At 50.7% G+C, this 22,264-nt stretch overlaps 1 protein-coding gene across 6 annotated transcripts in view; it reads right to left on the reverse strand.

The window, feature by feature from the left end:
• Positions 1 to 2,351: 2,351 nt before the first annotated feature.
• The window catches only part of KDM2A (lysine demethylase 2A), a 69,689-nt gene continuing 49,776 nt past the window's right edge, over positions 2,352 to 22,264 (reverse strand). For 5 of the 6 annotated variants that reach the window (XM_039517972.1, XM_039517975.1, XM_039517974.1 and 2 more), the window contains 10 exons: positions 14,225 to 14,308; positions 12,037 to 12,303; positions 11,688 to 11,819; positions 11,493 to 11,582; positions 10,839 to 11,063; positions 9,318 to 10,027; positions 7,964 to 8,127; positions 7,236 to 7,394; positions 6,551 to 6,766; positions 2,352 to 4,337 (listed from right to left, as the gene is read on the reverse strand). In XM_039517972.1, the coding sequence (XP_039373906.1) occupies positions 4,156 to 4,337; positions 6,551 to 6,766; positions 7,236 to 7,394; positions 7,964 to 8,127; positions 9,318 to 10,027; positions 10,839 to 11,063; positions 11,493 to 11,582; positions 11,688 to 11,819; positions 12,037 to 12,303; positions 14,225 to 14,308 (2,229 nt within the window). In that variant the 3' untranslated portion in view covers positions 2,352 to 4,155. The remainder of the gene's footprint in view (positions 4,338 to 6,550; positions 6,767 to 7,235; positions 7,395 to 7,963; positions 8,128 to 9,317; positions 10,028 to 10,838; positions 11,064 to 11,492; positions 11,583 to 11,687; positions 11,820 to 12,036; positions 12,304 to 14,224; positions 14,309 to 22,264) is intronic. The other variant, XM_039517978.1, reaches the window with a different exon arrangement.

Raw genomic sequence — 22,264 nt, forward strand, 5'->3', positions numbered from 1 at the left:
AGAAGGGACCATTGTTATCATCTAGTCTGAACTCCTGTATAACAGAGCCCAGAGAACTGCCCCAAAATAATTCCTGTTTGAACTAGAGCAAAGAAAAACCTCCAATCTTGATTTAAAAATGACCAGTCATGGAGGATCCACCACAGCCCTTGGTATGTTGTTAATGGCTAATTATACTCACTATTAAAAATTCAACAGGTACATGATGCTAAGTTGGTGCAATACACCAGCTAGGAAAGGCAGAGTTGAGGGGGATATTATCAGCTAATAGCCCACCTCTCCAATGAGATGGAGAAATGAGGGGAACAGTACTTCTGAATGATGCTCAGGGGTGGAAGCAGAGAACTTAAATGGAGTTTGCAATATTGCATGGTAGCAGAGATCAGTGCAGGATACGCAGAGGCACCCTACCTGATTCCAGAATAACTTCTGCATGCAGCGCTATTAAGACCAGAATGCACCACCCATATCATATAGTTTGACCTCCTGTACAACACAGGCTAAATAAATATCACAATGCAGCCCAACAACCAGAATTAGACTAAAGTATTACAGCCTTCAGAAAACTACACTATTGTGTGCCACAGGCAAAGAACAGGATGGAAGCCCTAAATTACAAACGCCTAGGGAACCCAATGCCCACAAAGAGCATGAAGAGTGCAAGCGAAGTGGAGAGAAATTGAGTTGGTCAAAGCAGGCATAACAAGGAGATATAGAAGGGAAGGGCAGGGACACATCCTGCTGTGAAGATACATGGCAGCTGTGAGATCTTTCAGCTTGTGAACCCAGACTGGAAGGTGATGGAGGTTTTAAATCTGACAGCAGTAGCATTTGGTTCTCTAGTTCCTTCCACCTGAGCCTCTCAAAGCACTTCCCTGCTTCAATGGCTGTTTATATATAGTGACTGCAGCTGGTCTGAAAAGCTTTTGCTTCTCTGCTAAAAACCCCATCAAGTTTCAGAAGGCTTTTCTTCAGTAAAACCCAAAGCTATGAAGGAGCCTGTGAAAGGACACAGTGTACTGAGCCTCCCAACAGACGTAACGGCATTAGAGGTGCCTACATGAGTCAAAAGAGGACATCCAACAGAACATGCATAACGGGTGCTTCATCGTCTACTTTACAAGAGCCTGAAGAGTGGCAGGATCTCTAGTCTATTTTTTCCCCAACAGAAATATTGGTCTGAAGACTGTCTAATCAGAGAATTAGCAGAGGTCTGACAAGGAAACCATCATTAACGGAAATAGGAAAAGCTAAATATGCACAATAAAACATCTGGTAGGACTGTTATACTCTTCTGGTCACCTCAGGGGTAGCAGGATGATGGCAGTGAAACTAGGAATCTGAGTGGTACCATCAACTTGAATTCACCTTCCCCTCTCGGGATGTCCAACACCCACACAAACAACGTGCAGACCCGGCAGTGTTTTCTTTAAACTTTTATTCCAAAAATCCACCCCCAAGAAACAAAATATTTCCCTTCAGAGGCTGGTATCTTCCCCTCCCTCCCCCACAAATGTCTCTCCTGTTCATGTGGTAATAGGTTATGAGTAAAGATTCTCTCTAAAACCAGTACTGGAGAATGCTTAGAAGAGAAAATAAAAAAAAAAAAAATCCAACTAGCTCCCCCTCCCTTTGCCCCCAAATAATAACCCCCAACCCAAACAGCATAAGACTTGTTTTCTTTTACCCTTAATGCTTACATTTAATTTTAAAGCACAAATGTTGGAGATGGACTCTAAATCGCCAACAAAAATATATATTTACAATATTTCTCTGGGGGAAAACAAAACAAAAACACAAAAACACAACCAAAACCCTTTAAACCAATAGTGATTTTCTTCAGGGAGTTTTATTTAGGGAGCAGGGCTTTTTTTTAAATCACTAAGTGATTTCATATATATATATATATATATATATATATATTTATTTCTTCTTTCCTTTGTGGATTTTCATCCCTTGCCCTCCAAGGTGGTGGCCAGTTACAGGAACAAGTATCACACCTTTATTTTAATTTTTTTAAGTCTCTGAAGCCACAGACTTAGTGGAAGGCTGTGTCTGAGAAGGTTGTGGGACAGCGAACTTAAAGACTGACCACTTCCTTCACCCATCAATCAGCTCGACTCCTCCTCCTGCCTACCATGGACACCCCTGGCACACTGATCCACTGTTGCTCAGCGCTGAATGCATATGTGACAGTAGCTAAGATGCTTTTATTTTTCAAACTGAAAAGCCAGCCCAGAAATCCTCTGGGCTGGAGTGTCCCCCAGGTTGGATGCACTTATATATCCTGTTTATAGCTTCCCCCTGCCTTCCTTTAAAACAAATAAAAATAAGTAGTTTGATTCTTCTGTTTTCCACAGGCGTTACCAAATACAAAATGGCAGAAAGCTTCCACTCCTAGGTCAGTGATGATAACAAAGTGAGCTTCCCCCCCCCCACACAAAATTCTTAATCCATTGTAGCAAAACTCCCATGTACCGAGGCACTGAGGAATTCATCACACTTGCACGTTCCAGTCAGCAAGCAAGCAGGCTCACGATATGGAGGAGGCCAGAGGGCAGGAGGGGAAGCACAGGACCTGAGCCCCCCACTGGGGGTTCAGTGGATCTAAACAAAGACATCCCCCACCCACAGCCAACACTGCAGCAGCAGAAGACATTGGTGCCAGAGAATTCGGAGCCAGCAGGCAATGGGGAGAGCTGGAGGGGTGACAGCTGCTTCTGCCTCCCTTATTGCTTTTGAAGCAGTGAGGGTGCATCTGGTCGATTCTCCTTTGAGGTTTCACAACCGCTTGTCCCTCCCCTTTTTCCCTGCTGCTTAGAGAGTTCCTTTCTCCCCTGTAAGGCTGGAGAGGGGCTGGGGAAACACGTGGCAGGCTGGTATTGTGCTATCAGTATGCTTAGAAGGAGGGGATTTGGGGGGCAGGAGGAGGGGAGGGAGAGAGCAGAGTGCAAACTGTGCATTAAACATCAACAAGCTCAGACAGGTCAAGGGAGCATCCAGTCACTTGGGGGAGGGAGGAGGGGAGAGGAATAATGACCCAAAATAAGATTCCAACCTTTCTTTTTAAAGTGCAAAAAGCTCTCTGCTGCCCAAGAGAGAGGGTTCTTTGGACCGACCATTCATTGCAAAGGAAAAGTGGCAGCTAAAGGGGTAGGGGGATGGGGACTTTCACACCCCCTTCCACATCTCCAAGTTCGAGAGCTGACAGCTACACGCTGGGTGACAGGATGGAGAAGCATCCTCTCCTCTGGCCGCAGCATCCCAAGAGTGCTTAATTATACTAGCCTGCCCGAGGGGGTGGGGAGAGCATGTAGCCCACTCTGTGCAGGATCCAGAAATCCCTCTGGATGCCTTCTGAGTCCTCCCTGAGCTCTGATGGACCTGGCCACCTGCAGACACCCACCCCCAGCCCTTCCAGAAGGGCTGGACACTCTCATCCTCACAGGGGCGTGGATATATGGTGCTGTGAGCAGTCTAGTGCTGCTCTGGAGTGGAAGCTTGGCTAGCCAAGGGAGACACCTAGCCTTGAGAACCCACTGCCATAGGGCTCTCACCCTCCACATACAAGCTGCAGGAGGCAAACCCCGGACACTTCAGTGAGGCAAGGCCAAGAGGAGGAAAAGCTCAGGGGGCAAAGATGTGGCATGTGTGCCAAGTATGACAAGCCACAGGGCCAACAGCCATACCCATGGCAGTGGTACTGGAGAGACCAGGCATGCTTGCTTCATACCATCCAGCTCCAAGCCCTTTTCCAGGGCACTCCCCTTGCCCATGCTGAGTAGGAAGTGAAATCTGTTTTGGGGTGCCAAGGCGGGGAGAAAAGAGGGGCACATTTCCCTGCGAAGACACCTCTGCACAACCTCAGACTAAGAGCAGCCAGGCTCCAGAACGAGCGCCCCTGGCCATGGCCCATTCCTCCTCAGCTATCGGTCAGCCTGGCAGGACCCCTTCTGCTGCTGAACTCCCAGGAAGAGGAGGAGGAGGAGGGGACCCAGTGGAATGGGGCTGGCTACTGCCCTGCCTGTGGAGGTGGGTGATGGAGGAGTGCAGGATGCTGGCCTCACAGCAGGACAGGGCTGGGGAGGAAGAGCGCCTCTTCGAGAGGGGTGGGATGGGATCTTTCCTTCTCCTCAGTCTGCCTGGGGTTGGTCTCTAGCTGATTTTCTGGATCAGCTTCTCGTCAGACAGGCAGTAGAGGCTGCTGATGGACAGGTCTGAGATGAAGTGCTCGCAGGCCTTGCGGGTAATCTGCTTGCAGCCTCGCAGGTCGATCAGGGTGAGGTTGGAGATGCGCCGCAGGTACAGCAGGGACTGGTCTGTCAACTTATTGCAACCTGAGCAGAAGAGGAGGAAGGGGTTACAGCAGAGCACGCAGTACCCCCAACATGCCACACAGGGCCCTGCACACCCCACAGGAAGCTGGGACAAGTTTGGCATGGGGCTGGAGTAGCCAGGTGGGAACGTGGGGTAGATTAGAGGAAGGGAAAAATACATTGAAGTTTATACTGAATATGAAACATCCCAGTCAGAACAATATCCACTTAAATATCCCAGTCAGCACAGCACCCCCCAAGCTAACATCTGCCCTGCCCCTCAGCCCCATGAATACCTCAGTCAGCACCTCCTGGGGAATTTAATCTGATGTCAAACTCAGACTAAGCAGCCCCTAGATTTTAAACTTTTCTGCCTGCCATAGACTGGGTCTCTACCATTCACCCTGCAATTGACAAGAGGGAGATGGTGAGTTCTGGTAGCTAAGGGAACCCTTGGGTTTGGAACAGAGCTGGCTGGAAATTGTCAGACAATGTTTGTCAGAAAAGGCTGATTTCACAAAATCAAAATGTTCCATTGGGATGTGTTCACTTCATCCATTCTTCCAGTTGTGCTCTGAAAGCCTGCCTGGTTCCCAGCCATCTCGCCTGGTTCCCTGCACCTGCTAGGTCAGCTGCCAGAGCACAGCCCTGGCTCAAGCTGGGAGTCCTGGCTGTATGCCAGAGAGCCTGGAAGCAGGGCTGATAGGCGTCTGGGCGGCTCAGAGAGTCTCAATCAGGAAAAAGATCTTGGAGTCATCGTGGGTAGTTCTCTGAAGATGTCCACGCAGTGTGCAGAGGCAGTCAAAAAAGCAAACAGGATGTTAGGAATCATTAAAAAGGGGACAGAGAATAAGACTGAGAATATATTATTGCCCTTATATAAATCGATGGTATGCCCACATCTCGAATGCTGCGTACAGATGTGGTCTCATCTCAAAAAAAAGATATACTGGCACTAGAAAAGGTTCAGAAAAGGGCAACTAAAATGATTAGGGGTTTGGAACGGGTCCCATATGAGGAGAGATTAAAGAGGCTAGGATTCTTCAGCTTGGAAAAGAGGAGACTATGATAGAGGTATATAAAATCATGAGTGATGTGGAGAAAGTGGATAAGGAAAAGTTATTTACTTATTCCCGTATCAGAGGGGTAGCCGTGTTAGTCTGGTTCTGTAGAAGCAGCAAAGAATCCTGTGGCACCTTATAGACTAACAGACGTTTTGCAGCATGAGCTTTTGTGGGTGAATACCCACTTCTTTGGATGCAAGTGGGGGTTCTTCTTGCATCTGAAGAAGTGGATATTCACCCACGAAAGCTCATGCTGCAAAACGTCTGTTAGTCTATAAGGTGCCACAGGATTCTTTGCTGCTTTTACTTATTCCCATAATTCAAGAACTAGGGGTCACCAAATGAAATTAATAGGCATCAGGTTTAAAACAAATACAAGGAAGTTCTTCTTCACGTAGCGCACAGTCAACTTGTGGAATTCCTTACTTGAGGAAGTTGTGAAGGCTATGACTATAACAGCGTTTAAAAGAGAACTGGATAAATTCATGGTGGTTAAGTCCATCAATGGCTATTAGCAAGGATGGGTAAGGAATGGTGTCCCTAGCCTCTGTTTGTCAGAGGATGGAGATGGATGGCAGGAGAGAGATCACTTGATCATTGCCTGTTAGGTCCACTCCCTCTGGGGCACCTGGCATTGGCCACTGTCGGTAGACAGGATACTGGGCTAGATGGACCTTTGGTCTGACCCGATATGGCCGTTCTTATGAAACAGTTTTGATCTCACTCTCACGTGGAATGAAGGTTTTCATCCATCTGAGCATTTCCCCACAGGATGGGAATTGTGGGTTCCAATCAGCCCTACTGGCCATAAGGGCTATCGACAATGTGTTTAAAAGGAAAAAGAGTACTGATTTCAGAGCACAACCCTGCAGATGCTGAGGAACATCTGGGGCACTGGAGACAATGCCATATGAGCCCACACCCTTCATTCAGCCTTGGGAGCAGATTCCTAGCTGCCGGGTATTGTCGAAGACTCACAGTTAACTCATCCCTCAGGAGCAGGACTGTGCTGAAGGCCACAACTGAGCCAACATGGAAACTAACCCCCACCCTGCCATTGTCCCCCAGCAGCATGGAACCCCTCCGAAGCTAGGGTAAATGAAGGCGGAGCAGTGGCCCTGTCTGGCACCATGCAAGGTGCCAGTGGAGGGATGCAGAGGTTGCAGGCACCTGCCATGTTGATCTCGGTGAGTGAGTTGCGCGTGGAAGACCCCACTGCCGTTAGGAGGTTGGCCGACTGGTCCGTAAGGTGGCTGCAGTGACTAAGGTCGAGTCGTGAGAGCAGGGGCATATGGCGGATGATGAGCCGGAGCGTGGCATCGGTGATGTCCAGACCAGCTAGCCGGAAGTCTGTCATGTTGCGGAGTTTGCTGCGATTGTCTTGACCTGCAGAGGTACGTGGGAAACCACCATGTCATGGCCACCCACAGCTGTATTCCCACCTGCTACATGCCAGCACCTCCCACTTCATCACCTGCACCAAGAGATGAACTTCTACTAAGTCAAGTATCAGGGGGTGCATTTGAAGAAGCGAGGTTTTTTACCCACAAAAGCTTATGCCCAAATAAATCTGTTAATCTTTAAGGTGCCACCGGACTCCTTGTTGTTCTAATAAGTCAGTGCAGCTCAACCACCCTGCAACACTACCTGGAGACTACAGTCCCCATCTTGCGCCCAGAAATATGGATCCCTGAGGAAATACCCCCATCCCATGGCAACCACAGCTCCCACCACATTCCCTGAACACTGCCCTCTGGAGATTCTTCTTGGTAACCACAACCCCATCCCACCTGAACACACGCCTTCCTTGTGCAACCATGCCGCCCACCCTCATATTACCCAGGAACCAACATACTGGGTTTGTCTGTGGGAGGTGTGAGCAAGTCCCGGATCTGAGGGTCCTTGATTCCTACTGCCCACCGAAGATCGAGGGTCCTGAGAAGGGGGCAGCTGGAGGTACTGAGTGCACAGACTGCAGACCAGGAACAGCCTGCTAAGATGAGGTCTTTCAGGCCTGCCGGGAAGAGGGGGAACCAGTGAGTCAAGAGAGCCCTGAACTCCAAGACACCCCCGTAGCCTCCTTTCTGATCTGCGACCAACGGGACCCTTTGTCCACACCCCTGCCAACACATTCTAGTGACTTCACCTCTTGCCCACCCCTGGGAGAGAGGAGGCCAGGACGGGGATGTACACAGAAGCTAAATTCCCATCTCATCCTGGCAGGATAGGGGTGGGGAGGTCTCCCCACCCAGCACTGAAGAGGAGGTCTCCTCTTCAGTAATGGGGAGACTGGGGCACACAGGGAACTTACTGCAAAAGCTGGCTTCCCCATGTGACTCAGGAAGATCCACAAGGACTCCTGGGAATGGTTGGTACCATGAGATACCCTGAAGATACATGAACATGGCAACAATCCTAGGTTACCTCCGACATCCACAGGGTTATGGCACCCATGGGCTGGCTGGCTATTCGAAGTGGTGGTGGGGCTACCAGACAAAGAGCAGTTCTGCTTTGCCCTCAGCATTACAACCCATACGCTAAAGAGACAAGCCCCACCTCCCACAAAGCACAAGTCCCACTGACCTGGCAGCCTGTTGACAAGCCAGGTGAGCTGTTTTTTGGAGATATTGGTCCAGCTAAGGTCGAGGCTGACCGGCTGCCTCTTGATGATGCCGCTCAGGGCCTGGGGAGTGATGGACTTGCACCTGCTCAAATCAATCTTCGTCCACAATCTCTTGTCACAGCACCTGATGCACAGAGACACGCAGGTTGGATAGGAAGAGCCCACAGCCCCACCCGATACAGAGTGCTGGATGCCAAGGGAGTGAAGGAGCTCCAGTGGTAACATGCTCCAAAGGACCAAGGGGCTTGCTGTGCTAATCAACTACTGCAGGCTCTTCAGCACCAGTCTGTCTCTAGACACATTCCAGCTTGTGCTGGAGGAGCCATCTCTGATGCCAGTCATGCGGCTCATGCCCCAGAACAGGGGTTAGGCTGTCCCGGGAACCAGCAGCAGGGCAGTCAATTATCTCAGCACTGCTGGTTACAATAAGGACCAGGGAACGCCTGGAAGAGAAACCATGCTGGGCCAGCAGCTAACAGGTCTGGCAGGCCTGTGGGATCTAGTGTGCTTGTGCCTTCATGGGCACTGAAGTTGCTAAGGCTGAGGGGTTAGGGAAAGATGGGTCCCTGCTTCCCACCTCACTAGCTAGGAGGCTGCATGTTCTGCCTGAGGGGCCAGCTCTCCTCACACAAGGTACAGGTAACTCCATTGCCTTGATGAGAGCCACCAGGTAGCCTGAGGTGAGAGAAAAAGGCCCCTGGGTGGAACAGGTAATCACCACGTGCCCATCACAACTGGGGACTGGAGAGGGTAAGATACACTTAGGACCCCATGGGAAACATCACTGCAACAGTGCAGAGCCCAGAGACAGTCCCCAGTGCCTTTGTACAGCGCCCTCCACAGAGAGTTAGTTTGTACAGCCTGGAGACAGCTGTGCAAAGCCACCAGGAGAGGGCTGGTGGACACAGGACACCGTGTCAACCACAGGAAAGGTAAGAAGAGTGCAGGATTAGTCACTGTGGGCACTAGCAAGGATGGAAGGCGGGGACTGGAAATCAGGAAATGCTCTCTGATGGAGAGGACAACCCACTGGTCATGGCCCAACAGAGCCATGCAAAGGTGGTTATTTCTTGAGGCTGGAAGAGCAGGTATGGCACAAATAGCATGACAAGCTTCTAGCACCAACATAAGTCACCCAAGAGCCAGAGGGACATGGCACCTCTGCCAGGGCCCCAATATGCACAAGCTGGGATGAGGCCGCAATTGACCCTGAAACAACCCTCCCAGCTCTAATCTTCTCCTATTTGGTACTGACCAGCTGGCAGGGGTCCACTGCCTTTGATGAGGGCAGGGATGGCACCATGCCCCACTTACCATTTGTACCAGGTCTTGCACACCCGCATACACTCGCAGAGCTCTCTGCGGCTGAGGTAGCGGAACACGGACATCCACACCTCACGCTGCATCCAGCTCTCCTCGCCGTCCTGCGCTCGGCCGCCTCTGCCATTCAGCCGGGCCGCCCCGCCCTCCTCCGTGCTATCCTCCGCCTCCTCCTCATCTGCCGCCTCCTCCTCGTCTGCTGCCTCCTCCTCCCCGGCCCGCTGGGGCGTCCTGGCTGGGCAGTGGCGCACGACCACGCGGGGAGAGTGCCGCAGATTAGTGGAGGAGGCGGTGATGGCCTGCAGCTTGGGCACAATAGAGGTGCTGTGCAGGTCTTTGGCAGGCCTCTGCAGCGTGACCGTAAGGTAGGAGCCGTGCAGCTTGGCCTTCTCCACTTCTGACAGCTCCTTCTTGCCGCTGGGGTTGTTCTCCTTCTCCCGCACCATGGTGCGCTCTGTGACCTGGAGCCGCTGCAGCTGCCGCCGCTTGAAGCGCTCATCCCGGCTGGCGCTGTGGTGGTCACTGGGGCCGGCCCCCGGGGACGAGCGCGTCACCACACCCCGCGGCGATGCCGGGTCGTGGATCAGCTGCAGCATGGAGGTGGGCGAGTGCGGTGGGGGTGTCAGGGGCTCCTCGCAGCTCCGCAGGGGTCGCAGGACTTTGGCCTGCACTGTGTCCTCGTCACTCTCCTCCATTTTCCGCTTCTGCAAAGGAGCCAGAGGAGAGGGGAGTTAACACCTCACCTATCAACAGTGCGAGGCCCAAACAGCACCCCCCGATGGCACAGCAGGCAAAACCCCAGGGGAACACATCGCCACTGTGCTGATGCAGGGCCCCACTCACCTGGGCAAGACCACCTTCTCTGGGCACTGAATAGCGGGGTCCGCACCAGCAGTGCCCAGTATGTGGAGGAGGGGCTAAGAAGAGCTTGCCCAGCACTGTCCATATGTCAAGTCTGCTTTCCCAACACTGACCTGTAGTAACCAGGGTAGGGAGTGCAGAGTGTTACAACATAAAAGGCAGAGGGGCTCGAGCCAACCATCCAGGCTGCAGGCATCTTCTTTACAGTAACCTCGCACCCAGGCCATGGCAAGTTCACCAGGCCTCACCCACAACTGGTTTCCAGGGAGGGGCCATAGGCCCCTCCACCATTTGCAAACCCACCTGCATAGAAGACTCAGTGAAACTGTTGGGAGTCACACTGACGGGAGGGGCAGAGATTTGGAGGCTGGCTGGGAACAGCACCATCTTTTAGGAGTTATGTGATCAGAGCTCAGCTCCTAAATCCACACCTGGCCACCTGAACAAGCAGCCTGACTTTCAGGATGGCTAAGTACCCACTGAGGTCCTTTGCCTAAGGGAGTGGTGGTGGAAGGATTAAGCCCCAAGGCTTTACTATGTCCTTGAGGCCGATGGGAAACCTGCCCCCTTCCCACTGCTGAGCTCTGCACCCAGGCTGGCCACATTCATCTCCTCCCAAGTTGCAGGCCCACTCCCTGCAGGAGGGTCCCCCACCTTGCTCGCCTCTGCTGGGACACTGCTCTCTGGGGCAACAGGCACAGTTCTACGTATGAGCTGGTAACTGTAGTTCTGCCGCCTAGGCAGCGCTGCCAGCCTCCACTTGGCCAGCCGGCGCCGCACATAGTCTGCTCGCTGCTTGGTGGCAGGGTCTGGGCGCCAGTGCCCTTTGAGGAGTTGTTTCTTCTGCAGGATGCTGGAGTTTGCTTGTTGACGGGCTCTCTGTGAACGTCGTGGGGGGTGGACACGGAAGAGCTATGAACCAGCTCCACTGGAAGTTAGCAACGCGCAGCTTCACCAGTGCCCACAAGCCACCTGGCCACACCGAGGTACCACAGCTCCACCAGTGCCCACCTGCCTGAAGTGGCACTCACTGCCCTCTAGAGCATCAGTTCCTGTTGACCCCATGTGGCCATGCACATACATGCACACGTGCCTGGCTCCATGGGCAGGTGACCTCAGACCCTGCTCAATTCTCCCTGCAACTCAGTGTCCAGAGTGAGTAGCATCCCACAACCAGCTGGGCTCCCTGCTTCCCCACATACCTCCCCCACCTGAGAAGAACTGAGTGGTGTGTGCGTTTAGAGGGCAATCCAAGTGCTCCCATTCTCCCCACACTGGTGCTGTCCAGGCAAGTGGATCTCCTCTTACCTGGCCCTTCTCCGAGTCATCACCCTGGTAGCACTTTGGACACTCCCAGCAATTGGGCAATTCATCATTCAGCAGCCCTTCCCCGTCCATCTGCAGACGGGACATACCAAGTGGTTAGGCACCACCCTTCAGCCATTTGCCCCCACCCCCTACATGAGTGTGGACCCAAAACCCATGTCCCTAGGCCCACCTCACCTGCAGGCAGCCAGGGTGAACTATCTCATTACAGATGCAGCATTCCATGAGCTTCTTCTCAAAGTCCTGCGAATCCTCATTCTGATCCACCTCCCCGCAAAGTGCGCACGTGACCGAGTGAGGCAGCCTGGGCTACAAAGGAAGCCAAGAGTGAAACCAGGGAGACGGGCAGCCCAAAGGAAGTGCCCTCAAGCTTGGGGGATGGGTAGTTCCAGGCGCTCCCTTGTGTTGCCCCAAATTCTGCTCTGTCAAATTCAGATTTGGAGTGGAAGGCTCAAGCAAATTCTCCTCCATCCTTGGCCCCAAGTGGCCAGCCACTGCCCCCAACGTAACTTGCCGCAGAACTCACCGCTAAGCACTGCCGGAGGACGCAGGACTGCTTCATGCGACCAGGCCCCCCAAACTTCTTCATGTCCCTGCAGTAGTGGCACATGCCGCACTCGCCTTGCATGCAGGCCTTGCATTTACGGCACCGCACTCGCCTCCGTCGTGCTCCTGACACTATTGGAGACACTGTGGGCCTTACAGGCGCCAGGCGTGGGGCTGGCTTCATGGTGTGAGGCTTGGTGATGGGGATGGTGGGCAGGCGCACCTTCGGTCGGGCCTGGAGCTTTAGCTGGCGATAGAAGCACAAAGGAGAGGTCGAAGATTGGGAGGCTCATGGCTCACCGCTTTGTCATGTTCGGGCAGCAGGAGCATCTCAGCAAGCCCGTCTCGCACCTTTCATTTGGATCTGAAAGGACTGCACTGACTCAGCCCAGTCAGCATTTTCCCCATTTTACAGAGCTGGGAATTGACGTATCCAAGGGAAGGCAGGATTAGATCCCTAGCCACTAGACTGCTACGCCGCAGAGTTGAGTGGGAAGTCAGCACTTTCATACCATGAACCAAGGAAGGGAAGTGACTGTTTGCAGCACTTATCTTCTTTCCCAACCCATACCCCAATCTCTTCTTCCAGTCCAGTCAGAGCTGCAAATGGGACCCTACATCTCACTATGATCTTAAGACAGTGGCTCGCTCCCTTCCAGACTTCCCCTGGTGAGACTTGTTTCTGACCCAGGGCCAGGGGCTGGGAAAGTATGCCAAATCTGAAACTGTTTATAACTGGCCCAGCTGCTAAGCACCTTCGCAACAGTCTTCTCCATGCAACTGCAGCAAATTCTCCAACTGCCAGTGCTTTATACCACTGGGAAGCTGGGATCCAAGCTCAGCCTGTTAGGGCTGGTCAACAGTCTCCTCATCTAGGAAGGCTTTTTGGTCCAAGCCTGAATATTGATGCATTGCTCCTTGGAGCTGTACAGTTCCCAAATTCTCCTCCAAGAGACATCCTATTCTGACATTTCTAAGAGCAACACCCATGGTGAGAGCAGCCAGAACAAGAGGGACAGACTATCAACCCTCACAGAGCTATGGGGCATAAACTAATCTCTAGCTGGGGTAAGCTGCAGACCCACCTGGCCAAAGGGCCTGAGTGGGGGGCTTATTGTATCTCCCTTTCTCCAAGTCAAGAGATAGGAAGGCAGAAAAACTCCTTGGCCAACTGCCAACACAATAATTTCTGTTAGAGGGAGCCCATTGTCCAGCACGCTCACTCCCTTTTGGGGAACAAATTCTGACTTATGAATGTACAATTTTATTTTATTTTTTAAAGTATTTAGGTACCTAACTCCCATGTACCTTTTAAAATCTAGACCTCACTGCTTATTCCTATATATTCGCTGAATAGGTTAGGCAAACATTTCAGCCTATGGGACCTTTCACTAAGTTTTCCCTGTGACTATTCACCACTAGTAGCAAGTGACTGAACAAATAAATCACATGGCATCACTTGATGACTGGATGGCAAACTATGGATGGAACTGACGGAGAGTGGAGACTCCCGTTTGCATGTGAATCGTATTCAGACCAACACACTTAGATTCATGGATAGGATGTGAGGGCAGAGTCTGAAGCACTCATCAAGCTGGATCGCTAGCTAGCTGCCACCTTTGGGAAGCATTTCTTTGCAGGACAGCTGAAGCATAGCTGGGACTGATACCCATGAGGGTGGGGAAGCTGCCTGCTTCACCCTGCTGTGGGCTTGTTAAGACAGCAGACACTAGATAAAGGGCCTATTTGTGGGAGGCCCAAACTCTGCTCCAAGGCAGCCACTTATGGAAAGTTCACTGGCTTAGAGGTGCTTGCCGCTGGGTGCCAACTCTTGTACACAGAAGCGCACTTGGGTTTATGTTTATCTTTCACTTCCGCACTTTGCATTTCACCTGAAGTGGGGAATGTGACAGCACCACTTTCTCTAATCCTGCATCTTGCTGCCTCCTCCCATTCATATTCCTGCATTTAAGTGACTCTGAGAAGGGCTGCTGGGAACATGACTCCCCTCCCCTATGGAGGGTCACAGGGCAATTGGGCTCCAGGACTCTGCTCTCCACTTCCACCACTGGAATCTCTCCGCAGAAGAAGCAATAGGGAGGAGAGAGATCAGACGAAACCCAAACCACCAGCAGTTGGCTGGGCCATGGTACAGCCCCATCTCTTACCTTGTCTCTCTTGGGCCACTGGATGATAGGGACTCCTGTAAGTGCCAGTTTGGGGTCGCTGTTTGCGTGCTCTTCCAGCAGCAGCTATTGGAGAGTCAGAAAAAGAAAAGGAAGGAGACAAACAGAAGCACAGATACGTAAGCAAGGGAACAAGAAACTGCTGCCAGCCTGGATATGTCCAGATGCGAGGGAGAGAACATTCCTTTCACACACTGCTGCAGTAGCTGGGGAAGAGATGTCCTCCACTCCACCCCCAGCTGCTCCGCTCCACTCCCAGCAGAGACACCTGTTCATCGTTAGCAGAGCTGAGCTACACAAGTGATAGTTATCTAGCCATTTCAGCCCAGAAGTCCCTGGCAGACCATGCTGAGAGGAGTGTGCACATGTATGGGGACTAGTTCTTTTGAAAGAGTGTAGGGTAGAGGAGAGAAGCCAGGCCCGTTTCCCTGAGGAGTCGAATTGGGGCATGATGCATCCCTGTAATTCAAATGCTTGAAGCAGCAGACAGAGTGCAGGATAGCCAGCCCCTACTCTGGTGTAGGAGGCAGTCAATCTCACAGGGAAACCGCACAGCCCTGTGCTGGGTGCCAGGTAGCTAGAAGTGTCTTCCTATTCTGCCTTCCAGTTTGGATTTCACAGGAATGAACAGTTCCAAAAGGTGGCAGGGTTTCGAGGCTTCTGGGAATGTTCCCAGGGCTGGCCTTCCTGCCTTTAACTCAAGGACAACATCCTACAGCCAGGTGTTAGTGACAGGCACCTGCATCCCCAGGAAGGCTCTTGGGCTACCAGTGCCAAGCCTCCTGCCTCTGCTCTCCACCCCACCCACCACCCAGATTGCCGTTACAGATGTGCTTTATTTACTTGGCTGTTGCTATGGCTACATTTTCAGGAGCCTCCTGCTGGCACTCCCATGTGCCAGGAGAGTGCAGTGCTTCCTGCTGCCAGGAGGAAACAGGGCATGGGCTGGGCTCACTCCCCCACCCCAGGGGATGCACATCCCCCCAAAGGAAGCCTCTGCCAGGGAGGGCTGCTTTCCAGTTACTCCCCGCCCTTCTGAGAAGGCTGCGGGCGGGCGGAAGTGGCTGCCTCCACTCCCAGAGCAGCACAGTGTGCTGTCCACAACCAGACTTTCCTCTCTCAGCCAGCCTTCCCATGAGCACACACTGAAAGGAAAGGTCAGGGTCTGGGGGTATTTAGACACACATGCCTCAATGCCTATCAGAGCATGGAGGGGGAAATGCACACACCCCCTGCCCTGGGCACTCCAGGGGGTGGCTGACTGTTCAGAGACGACACACCCTGCTCTGAGTGGGAGGGGGCACACCCTGATCCACCATCTAATCAAACAAGGCAGTTTGGGGTGGAGGACCCTAAATGTGTCCCCTCTGCTCTCATCTCAGGAGGGAGAACGCCAACTCCCAACCTTGAAACACCCCACTGCGACGATCACTAGCACAAGTGGAAAATGCTCCCATAGAGGGAACGGGCGACTAGATTCCCACTCTAGAATAACCCCCAGAAAAAGGTGCAGGGACCCCACGTAAGCAAGCCAACCCCAGTCAGATGAGAGAGGACAGCCCGAGCCCCAGCAGGGAGCTGTTTTGAGAGGGCGGGATCTCACAGAACAGCGCCAACAGCATTGTTCTGCAGAAACGTGGATGGCAGCTGAGTGCCTCACCCCCGGGGGTTCCCATCCATTCCCCCGCCAAGGAAGCTCTGCTAGCTGCCTGACCTTGTGTGCCACGTCCCTCTGGAGCTGCCGAAGCTGCGGGGGGTGAAGTTTCCGAGCCCCTTTGTTTCGCTGCCTGCACTGCGAGCTGCAGGGCTCTCCTTGGCTCCACTCCTTCCGATTTACAGTGGGCAAATCAGCAACCCCCTAGCTCTTCAGGAGACATGTTCTCAAGAGCCGCCCCCCGAACCCAGCTCGCTCCTTTCCAGACCCGGTCCGCAGCTTCCTGTGCCTGCAGACAATGCTGCTGCGTCACCCACATGCGGCTCCCAGCAATGCTTTGCAGCGGAAGATGGCAGAAGAGAAAGAGCCAGCGAGGGAGGCAGCGCGCAGACGGCAGCTCCGTTCTGCTGCAGAGTCAGAGGAGGCTGGGACAAGCGGCTGGCGGCTCGCTGATTGGCCGACAGGGCTGCCCAAAGAGCCCCCCTCCCCTGTCCCCTCCCCTCACCACTGCAATCGGAGAACCCAGGGCCAGACCCCCGAGGGCTCCGGCAGTGTGGCAGACTTTAGAGAGCAACAGAAAAGTGTTAACCCCTTGTGTGCGCTGCGGCTGGCCTGCATTTGTCCTCATCTTACACGCCCTGGCTAGCCACCTTCCCATTGTCTTAATCAGACTGTTTTACGGGTACAGCATTGGGGGGGGGGGGGATATTCAGATGAGAAAGGAGGTGGTCGGGGACGATTGGAGACTCTACGGAACACAAACCGAGTTTGCAGGCATTGATCCCAGGGAACCTCAGGATCTAAAAACATGAACCTCCACTACTTCAGCTAAGAGACCACGTCCACTAACTTTTGGAGGCAGTTGCAGCCTCGAATCAATTTATGTGTCCCCCTCTAGTGGCTACGTCAAAGAGTCATACTGGGTTTTTACATGAGTTACACAAGATATCCCAGTGCACCCATCCCGTTCCCATCACTGGTGAATCTCAACATAGCACACTGTGGGACAACTTCATCTAAAAATGGAGGATGTTATTTAAGTATGAAATATATAAGGAAAATTGTACTAATTAAGGTCTATTAAATTGTGTTATGCTGCCGAAGTTTAATGTATTACATACCACAGAACCTTCACTCTTGTAGAAGCTGGAAGGGAAAGCTGAAAATCTGGCAGGTGAGCAGGGGACAGTTGGATTTTTTTGCACCCAAGGGGCATGGGGAGCAGTTTGGGAAGGATGTGGCAGGGATTAGCTGGATGTTTCCATTAAAATAATCCAGTAGCTAACAAGGCTGTGGTTTGAACGGTCATCCATACTGGGCATCAGCATTAACACCATGGTGAACTGACCCTCTTAGTGCTACTGTTGCAGGCAGTCTGCTGACTCAGGCAGACATCTCTGCACCCATAAAGGTTAGAAGATTTGTATAATAAAAAGCTGAGATGCTAGATCAGAATTCTACAGAAGTCTGCAAATCATGGAGTACGAGGTCCTTCATCAACCAATCACATGCACCTGTGAAACATACTCTGCATTCCTGTGCCTCAATGGGAAATGTTTCTTCATACAGTCTCATTAGGTAATGGACCTCACCTTCAATACATATGCCTTCTTACTCATCTTGTGCTGTAGGAAGCTACCTCCTCTCATCACCAGGCCGGCTCCAGGCACCAGCACAGCAAGGAGGTGCTTGGGGCGGCCCATGGAAGGGGGTGGCACGTCTGGGTCTTTGGCGACAATTCGGCAGCGGGTCCCTCAGTCCCTCTTGGAGGGAAGGACCTGCCGCTGAATTGCCGTCGAAGAATGAAGCGGCGGCGGTTGAGTTGCTGCTGATCGTGGCTTCCCCCCCCAGCGGCAAAAAACACTGGAGCCGTCCCTGCTCGTCACACCCTGATATATCAAGGTTGAGAGTTTGGGCAGTTGTCTACTGCACTTTACAGGTGAATAGGGAAGGTTTAACCCTCCCTTTCACAGCAGGAGAGATGAGAAGTGGCTGGTTTCTCAGAACAAACACCTCTTTCAAGCTACACCCTTCTCAGATTTCACTGTAGGTTTCATTCTGCCCTGTGGCATGAGAACAACTTCCCGTGTAGCCAGTGACCTCTCTGCAGAGGGTGCCTATTTCATGCTTCTGGGCAGCCTCCAGAACTGAGCAATGGCCAGCTCCCTCCAGCCATGGTTCCTCTCTGTCCTAACCTTGTCTCTAGCCATTGCTTTCCTTGTTCCAGTATCAAAAAGGGAGGATGTAATGACCAGAGGTCTAGTTTGGCAATTTTGAGAGATGTGGGCTTCAGCGACAAAGTCCTTGCCACCTCTTTAACAGAGACAGGAGAGAGCAGCTCTAGACACTCAGAACCTAGAGGGAGAATAGTGAGGCGGGAACCTAAAGGATCCTGATTTATTGCAGGGGGGAGAAGACTGGGGTACAGGAGAGCTACCCTGCTTTGAATGAACGGTGACTACCCTTGCATGGCTGACAGATGGAGTGGACTACTGGCCCTCCAGGCAAGGGAAGGCCATAACAGCCCATCATGCAACAAAGGAGGATTTAATTAGTGACTGCAGAGGTAACAGAAAATAGATTGGTGAAGAGATATAGAGCAGTTCTGGGAAGCAGTCAGACTCTGCCATGAACAATTAGCCCAGCTACACTCTTGCGGCAGCCAGACCAGAGAGATCTTGGATATGGGAACTTCAGATTGTTCACCCTTCAGGGTAGGGAGTCTGTGTTTTTACTGCACTCAGGTCAATGGGGTCCCAATCCCAGTTGGGCCTCTGGGCACTACCAGAATATAAACATTTACTACTGCAATTACTAAGAGGTCAAGACTTGGACTTATGAACAATCTAATTCCAATGAGCAGGTAGTAGATATAACAGATTTCTCTGATGGCCCACTGAACAGCTATACCACTAAGAAACCAGGTCCCCACTAAGACTTTGGGGAGCACTGGATGTGGGAAGACTGAGGGACAAGGGTGATTGGAAAAAATGGGTGTGTGCGAAGCAGGTTTTAAGACCACAAAGCAGGGAGAGGGAGGGGAAGGAACCTCATTTATTGAGACCAGATGAGGCATAAACTAATGGCTGCCCTGTTAAAAACCCACAATTGCCAGCTTAGGTACCTCAAGAGGAACCAGATACACCTCTACCCCGATATAACGCCACCCAATATAACACAAATTTGGATATAATGCGGTAAAGCAGTGCTCCAGGGGGGCGGGGCTGCGCAATCCAGCGGATCAAATCAAGTTCGATATAATGCGGTTTCACCTATAACATAGTAAGATTTTTTTGGCTTCTGAGGACAGCGTTATATCGAGGTAGAGGTGTATTAGCTATGCACCAATAAGTGTTGCTCAGTTGCACAAGGCTTTGCATGATGGTCAGGAGGTAAGAGTGCTGCTGGATAAAGGGAGTTCTGAGAAGTTTCTTCTTTGCAAGAGATCTGGCCCAAGCTGCCACGTTCAGGTTGTATGTATGAAGACTGAGGGATTTATGCAGCTCCTGAAGTACACATCACTGTTTTATGATGCAGGTTAAAGTAGGAACGCTCCCTTCCAACAGGGTATGAGGACGAGGTTTTCTAGTTCTCATAGGCCTTCTTAGTGAAACCATTACAGTTTTGCGTAGTGATTCAATCATGGGATAAAAAAGGAAAGACCTGGAATCACACCAAGAGGTTGTTGAGGAGCCAGGAAAAGCTAAAAAACAAAGTCTTGGAGAAGAGGGTAAGGCATGATGAGATGAGGTTAAGAGAAAGATGAAGGTGGATGTAGTACAACCCTCTCAGTATTGATGTTCTACAGTCAGATCTCACTCTTCAGCCTCTATACTCCCAAGTGTTGTAGAAGTCAGGGGTATACCAGTGAAGGTATAAACTATGTCCAAGTATGGGACCCCCGATAAGTATGCATCAGAATGGCCCACAAAAGGAAGAAGCCAGTAATCCCTAAAGCTTGTAGAGGAATGGTCCTAAAGGTTTGACATACAATTCCATAGGCAGGACCCCTCTGCACCAACAAGAGGAAACCTAGGACAGGATAGCACTAAGATTTTATTGGCCTGATCTGTATCAACAAGTAGAGGAATGGATTCAAGCCCTGCCTGAAATTCCAGAAAGTTGCCTTCACTAAGAAAAAAAAGGTGATTACACATCTTGTGATATTTCCAGTTGTAGGAGGTGTCACTTTCCCCCACGTAATGATGGATGCTGCAAGACCCCTAGAATGCAGTTATTTGGATAACCAGTATCTAATGGTTGTTAATGACTATGTACCCAGAAGCTTTTCCCAAAGATATTAAAAAGCCAGCCAACAGGTGGTGAGTGCATTTGTTCAACTGTTATCCAGGACATACCACAAACACCAGAAATGTCATTTCCAAGGTTATGTAGCCACTGTACAGACAATTGGAAATAAAAGGGAATCAAATGCAGCCCTAGAGAAAGGTTTAAAAGATGCAGTGGAATCTGTAAGTGCTACATGGGCAGTTTGGGATAGGTGACCGCTCATGTGCAAATACCTCAGGTATCTATAGCTTTTACTTTGTTCTATTATGTCTGACAGATGTGAGGACTGCTACGTGTTCTTCAAGAAACTTGGGAACCGCAGCTAAGCCTGGAAAGTAAAGCAAGTCAAGAGCTTCAGGTGAGCAACGGACTCTTCCAAATGAGCAAGCTGGCACAAGAACATTTTAAGGAAGCCCCCAGTTAGAGCGTAATGAGGAAGCAAAACCTACTAATACCAGGACAGAGGGTTTTATTTATTAGGCCTAGTCTACTCTGCAGGGGGTGGGAAGAAATCGATCTAAGTTACACTCCCCTGTCGACTCTGCCTGCGCCTCTTGCCGAGCTGGAGTACAGGAATCTACGAGAGCGCGCTTGGGGATCGATTTATCCCTGCTGGATCAATTTATCGTGTCTAGTCTAGACACGATAAATCGATCCCTGCTGGATCAATCGCTGCCCGCAGATCCGGCCAGTAGTGAAGACATACCCTTAGTGTTGCAATAGAATAAGTTACTTGCAGAATGGGAAGGACAATATGCAAGTTTGAAGAAAGCAAGGCTGTTAAGTTATCAGACAGCTATCCCAGACAAATGCCAAGTGTGGTGAGAATATATCTTAACTCTCTCGGAGCGAAGCAATGAGCCAGACAAGGGTGGAGGATGGAGAAGATGTAAGATCTAGACAGGCTACGGTTACACCAGGAAGAACCTCATCTGAGCCACATCTCAGAGAACAAAGAACTGCAAGGGAAGACTGAGCACTACTAGAAGAAAGACCAGTCAGAAGAACATATCACCACTGTAGGACTCCACTCAGATACAGCAATAGTATCACTGTATTTCTGAAAAGATGGCTGCAGTTCTGCCGGAAGAAATACAAACCATGATGAATATGGGAGTTACTGAACCAACCGACAGCAAACAGGTAAGACTCACAGTACTGGTACCATAGAGATGGGAAGGTCTTCAGGGATATTTGCAAATTAAACACAGTATCTAAGTCTCATTCATCCTTTATGCCATGTATTGAATTATGGAGGCATCAACAGCAACTCCAAAGATAAAGTTTGGTTCAATTTTGCTATATAAAGCAAAACCCCTTTGTTTTCCCTAAGTAATGGAGCATATCTTGTCCAAGTTCTCAGCACATAATCTGAGAGTGAAGATTTAATGTTGAGGATTTTACCAAATTGATCAAGAAATTTAATTATAATTTGTTTAAAATGGTCCTTTTAACTTTATTCATGTCTCAAACTTTTGGTAAAAAATTACTCATTTAAGATTAAAAGACGATTACCTTGTAGATTTTAAGGGCATCTAAGGGAAAACTGACTTTAAAGTTTCTTAGTAGGTTATTTTGATTTAACAATATTCACCTGAGCTGTTTTTTCCTCCATCATGATGTTTGTTGACTAATATTTCTGATGACAAGTAGTTGCTCCAGAATCAAAGCTTTCATTTGAATAAGTTTCTAGCCCTCATGGCTGTGGAGAAAGTCTTGAAAATATGGATTGAGCTAATATAGGCAAGCTTCAAAGAGGTTCTTTCACAAGAGATAGGATCTCTGTGGAAGTTCACAATTGGCTTAGGAGTTCTATTGCATGTTCTGGTCAGTCTGTACTCCTTTTCACCCACAGTCCTTTCTGTTGATCTGCAAGGCATGATCCACCAGGTTTGTGGACTACAAAACCTAGGAAAGTGGCCAAGAAGTTCCTATACTCCTTCTGGAGCATCCATTAACTGATGTTTAGAATGTGCCTAATATGCCATGTAATTCACAAGATACGACATCAATTGTTGCAAGCTGCGAGGCGATCTAAAGGCAGTACACCTAATATTCAGATGGTAAGGATACACAGC

This window comes from Mauremys reevesii, unplaced genomic scaffold, assembly GCF_016161935.1.
Source record: "Mauremys reevesii isolate NIE-2019 unplaced genomic scaffold, ASM1616193v1 Contig2, whole genome shotgun sequence".
Lineage (NCBI taxonomy): Eukaryota > Metazoa > Chordata > Testudines > Geoemydidae > Mauremys > Mauremys reevesii.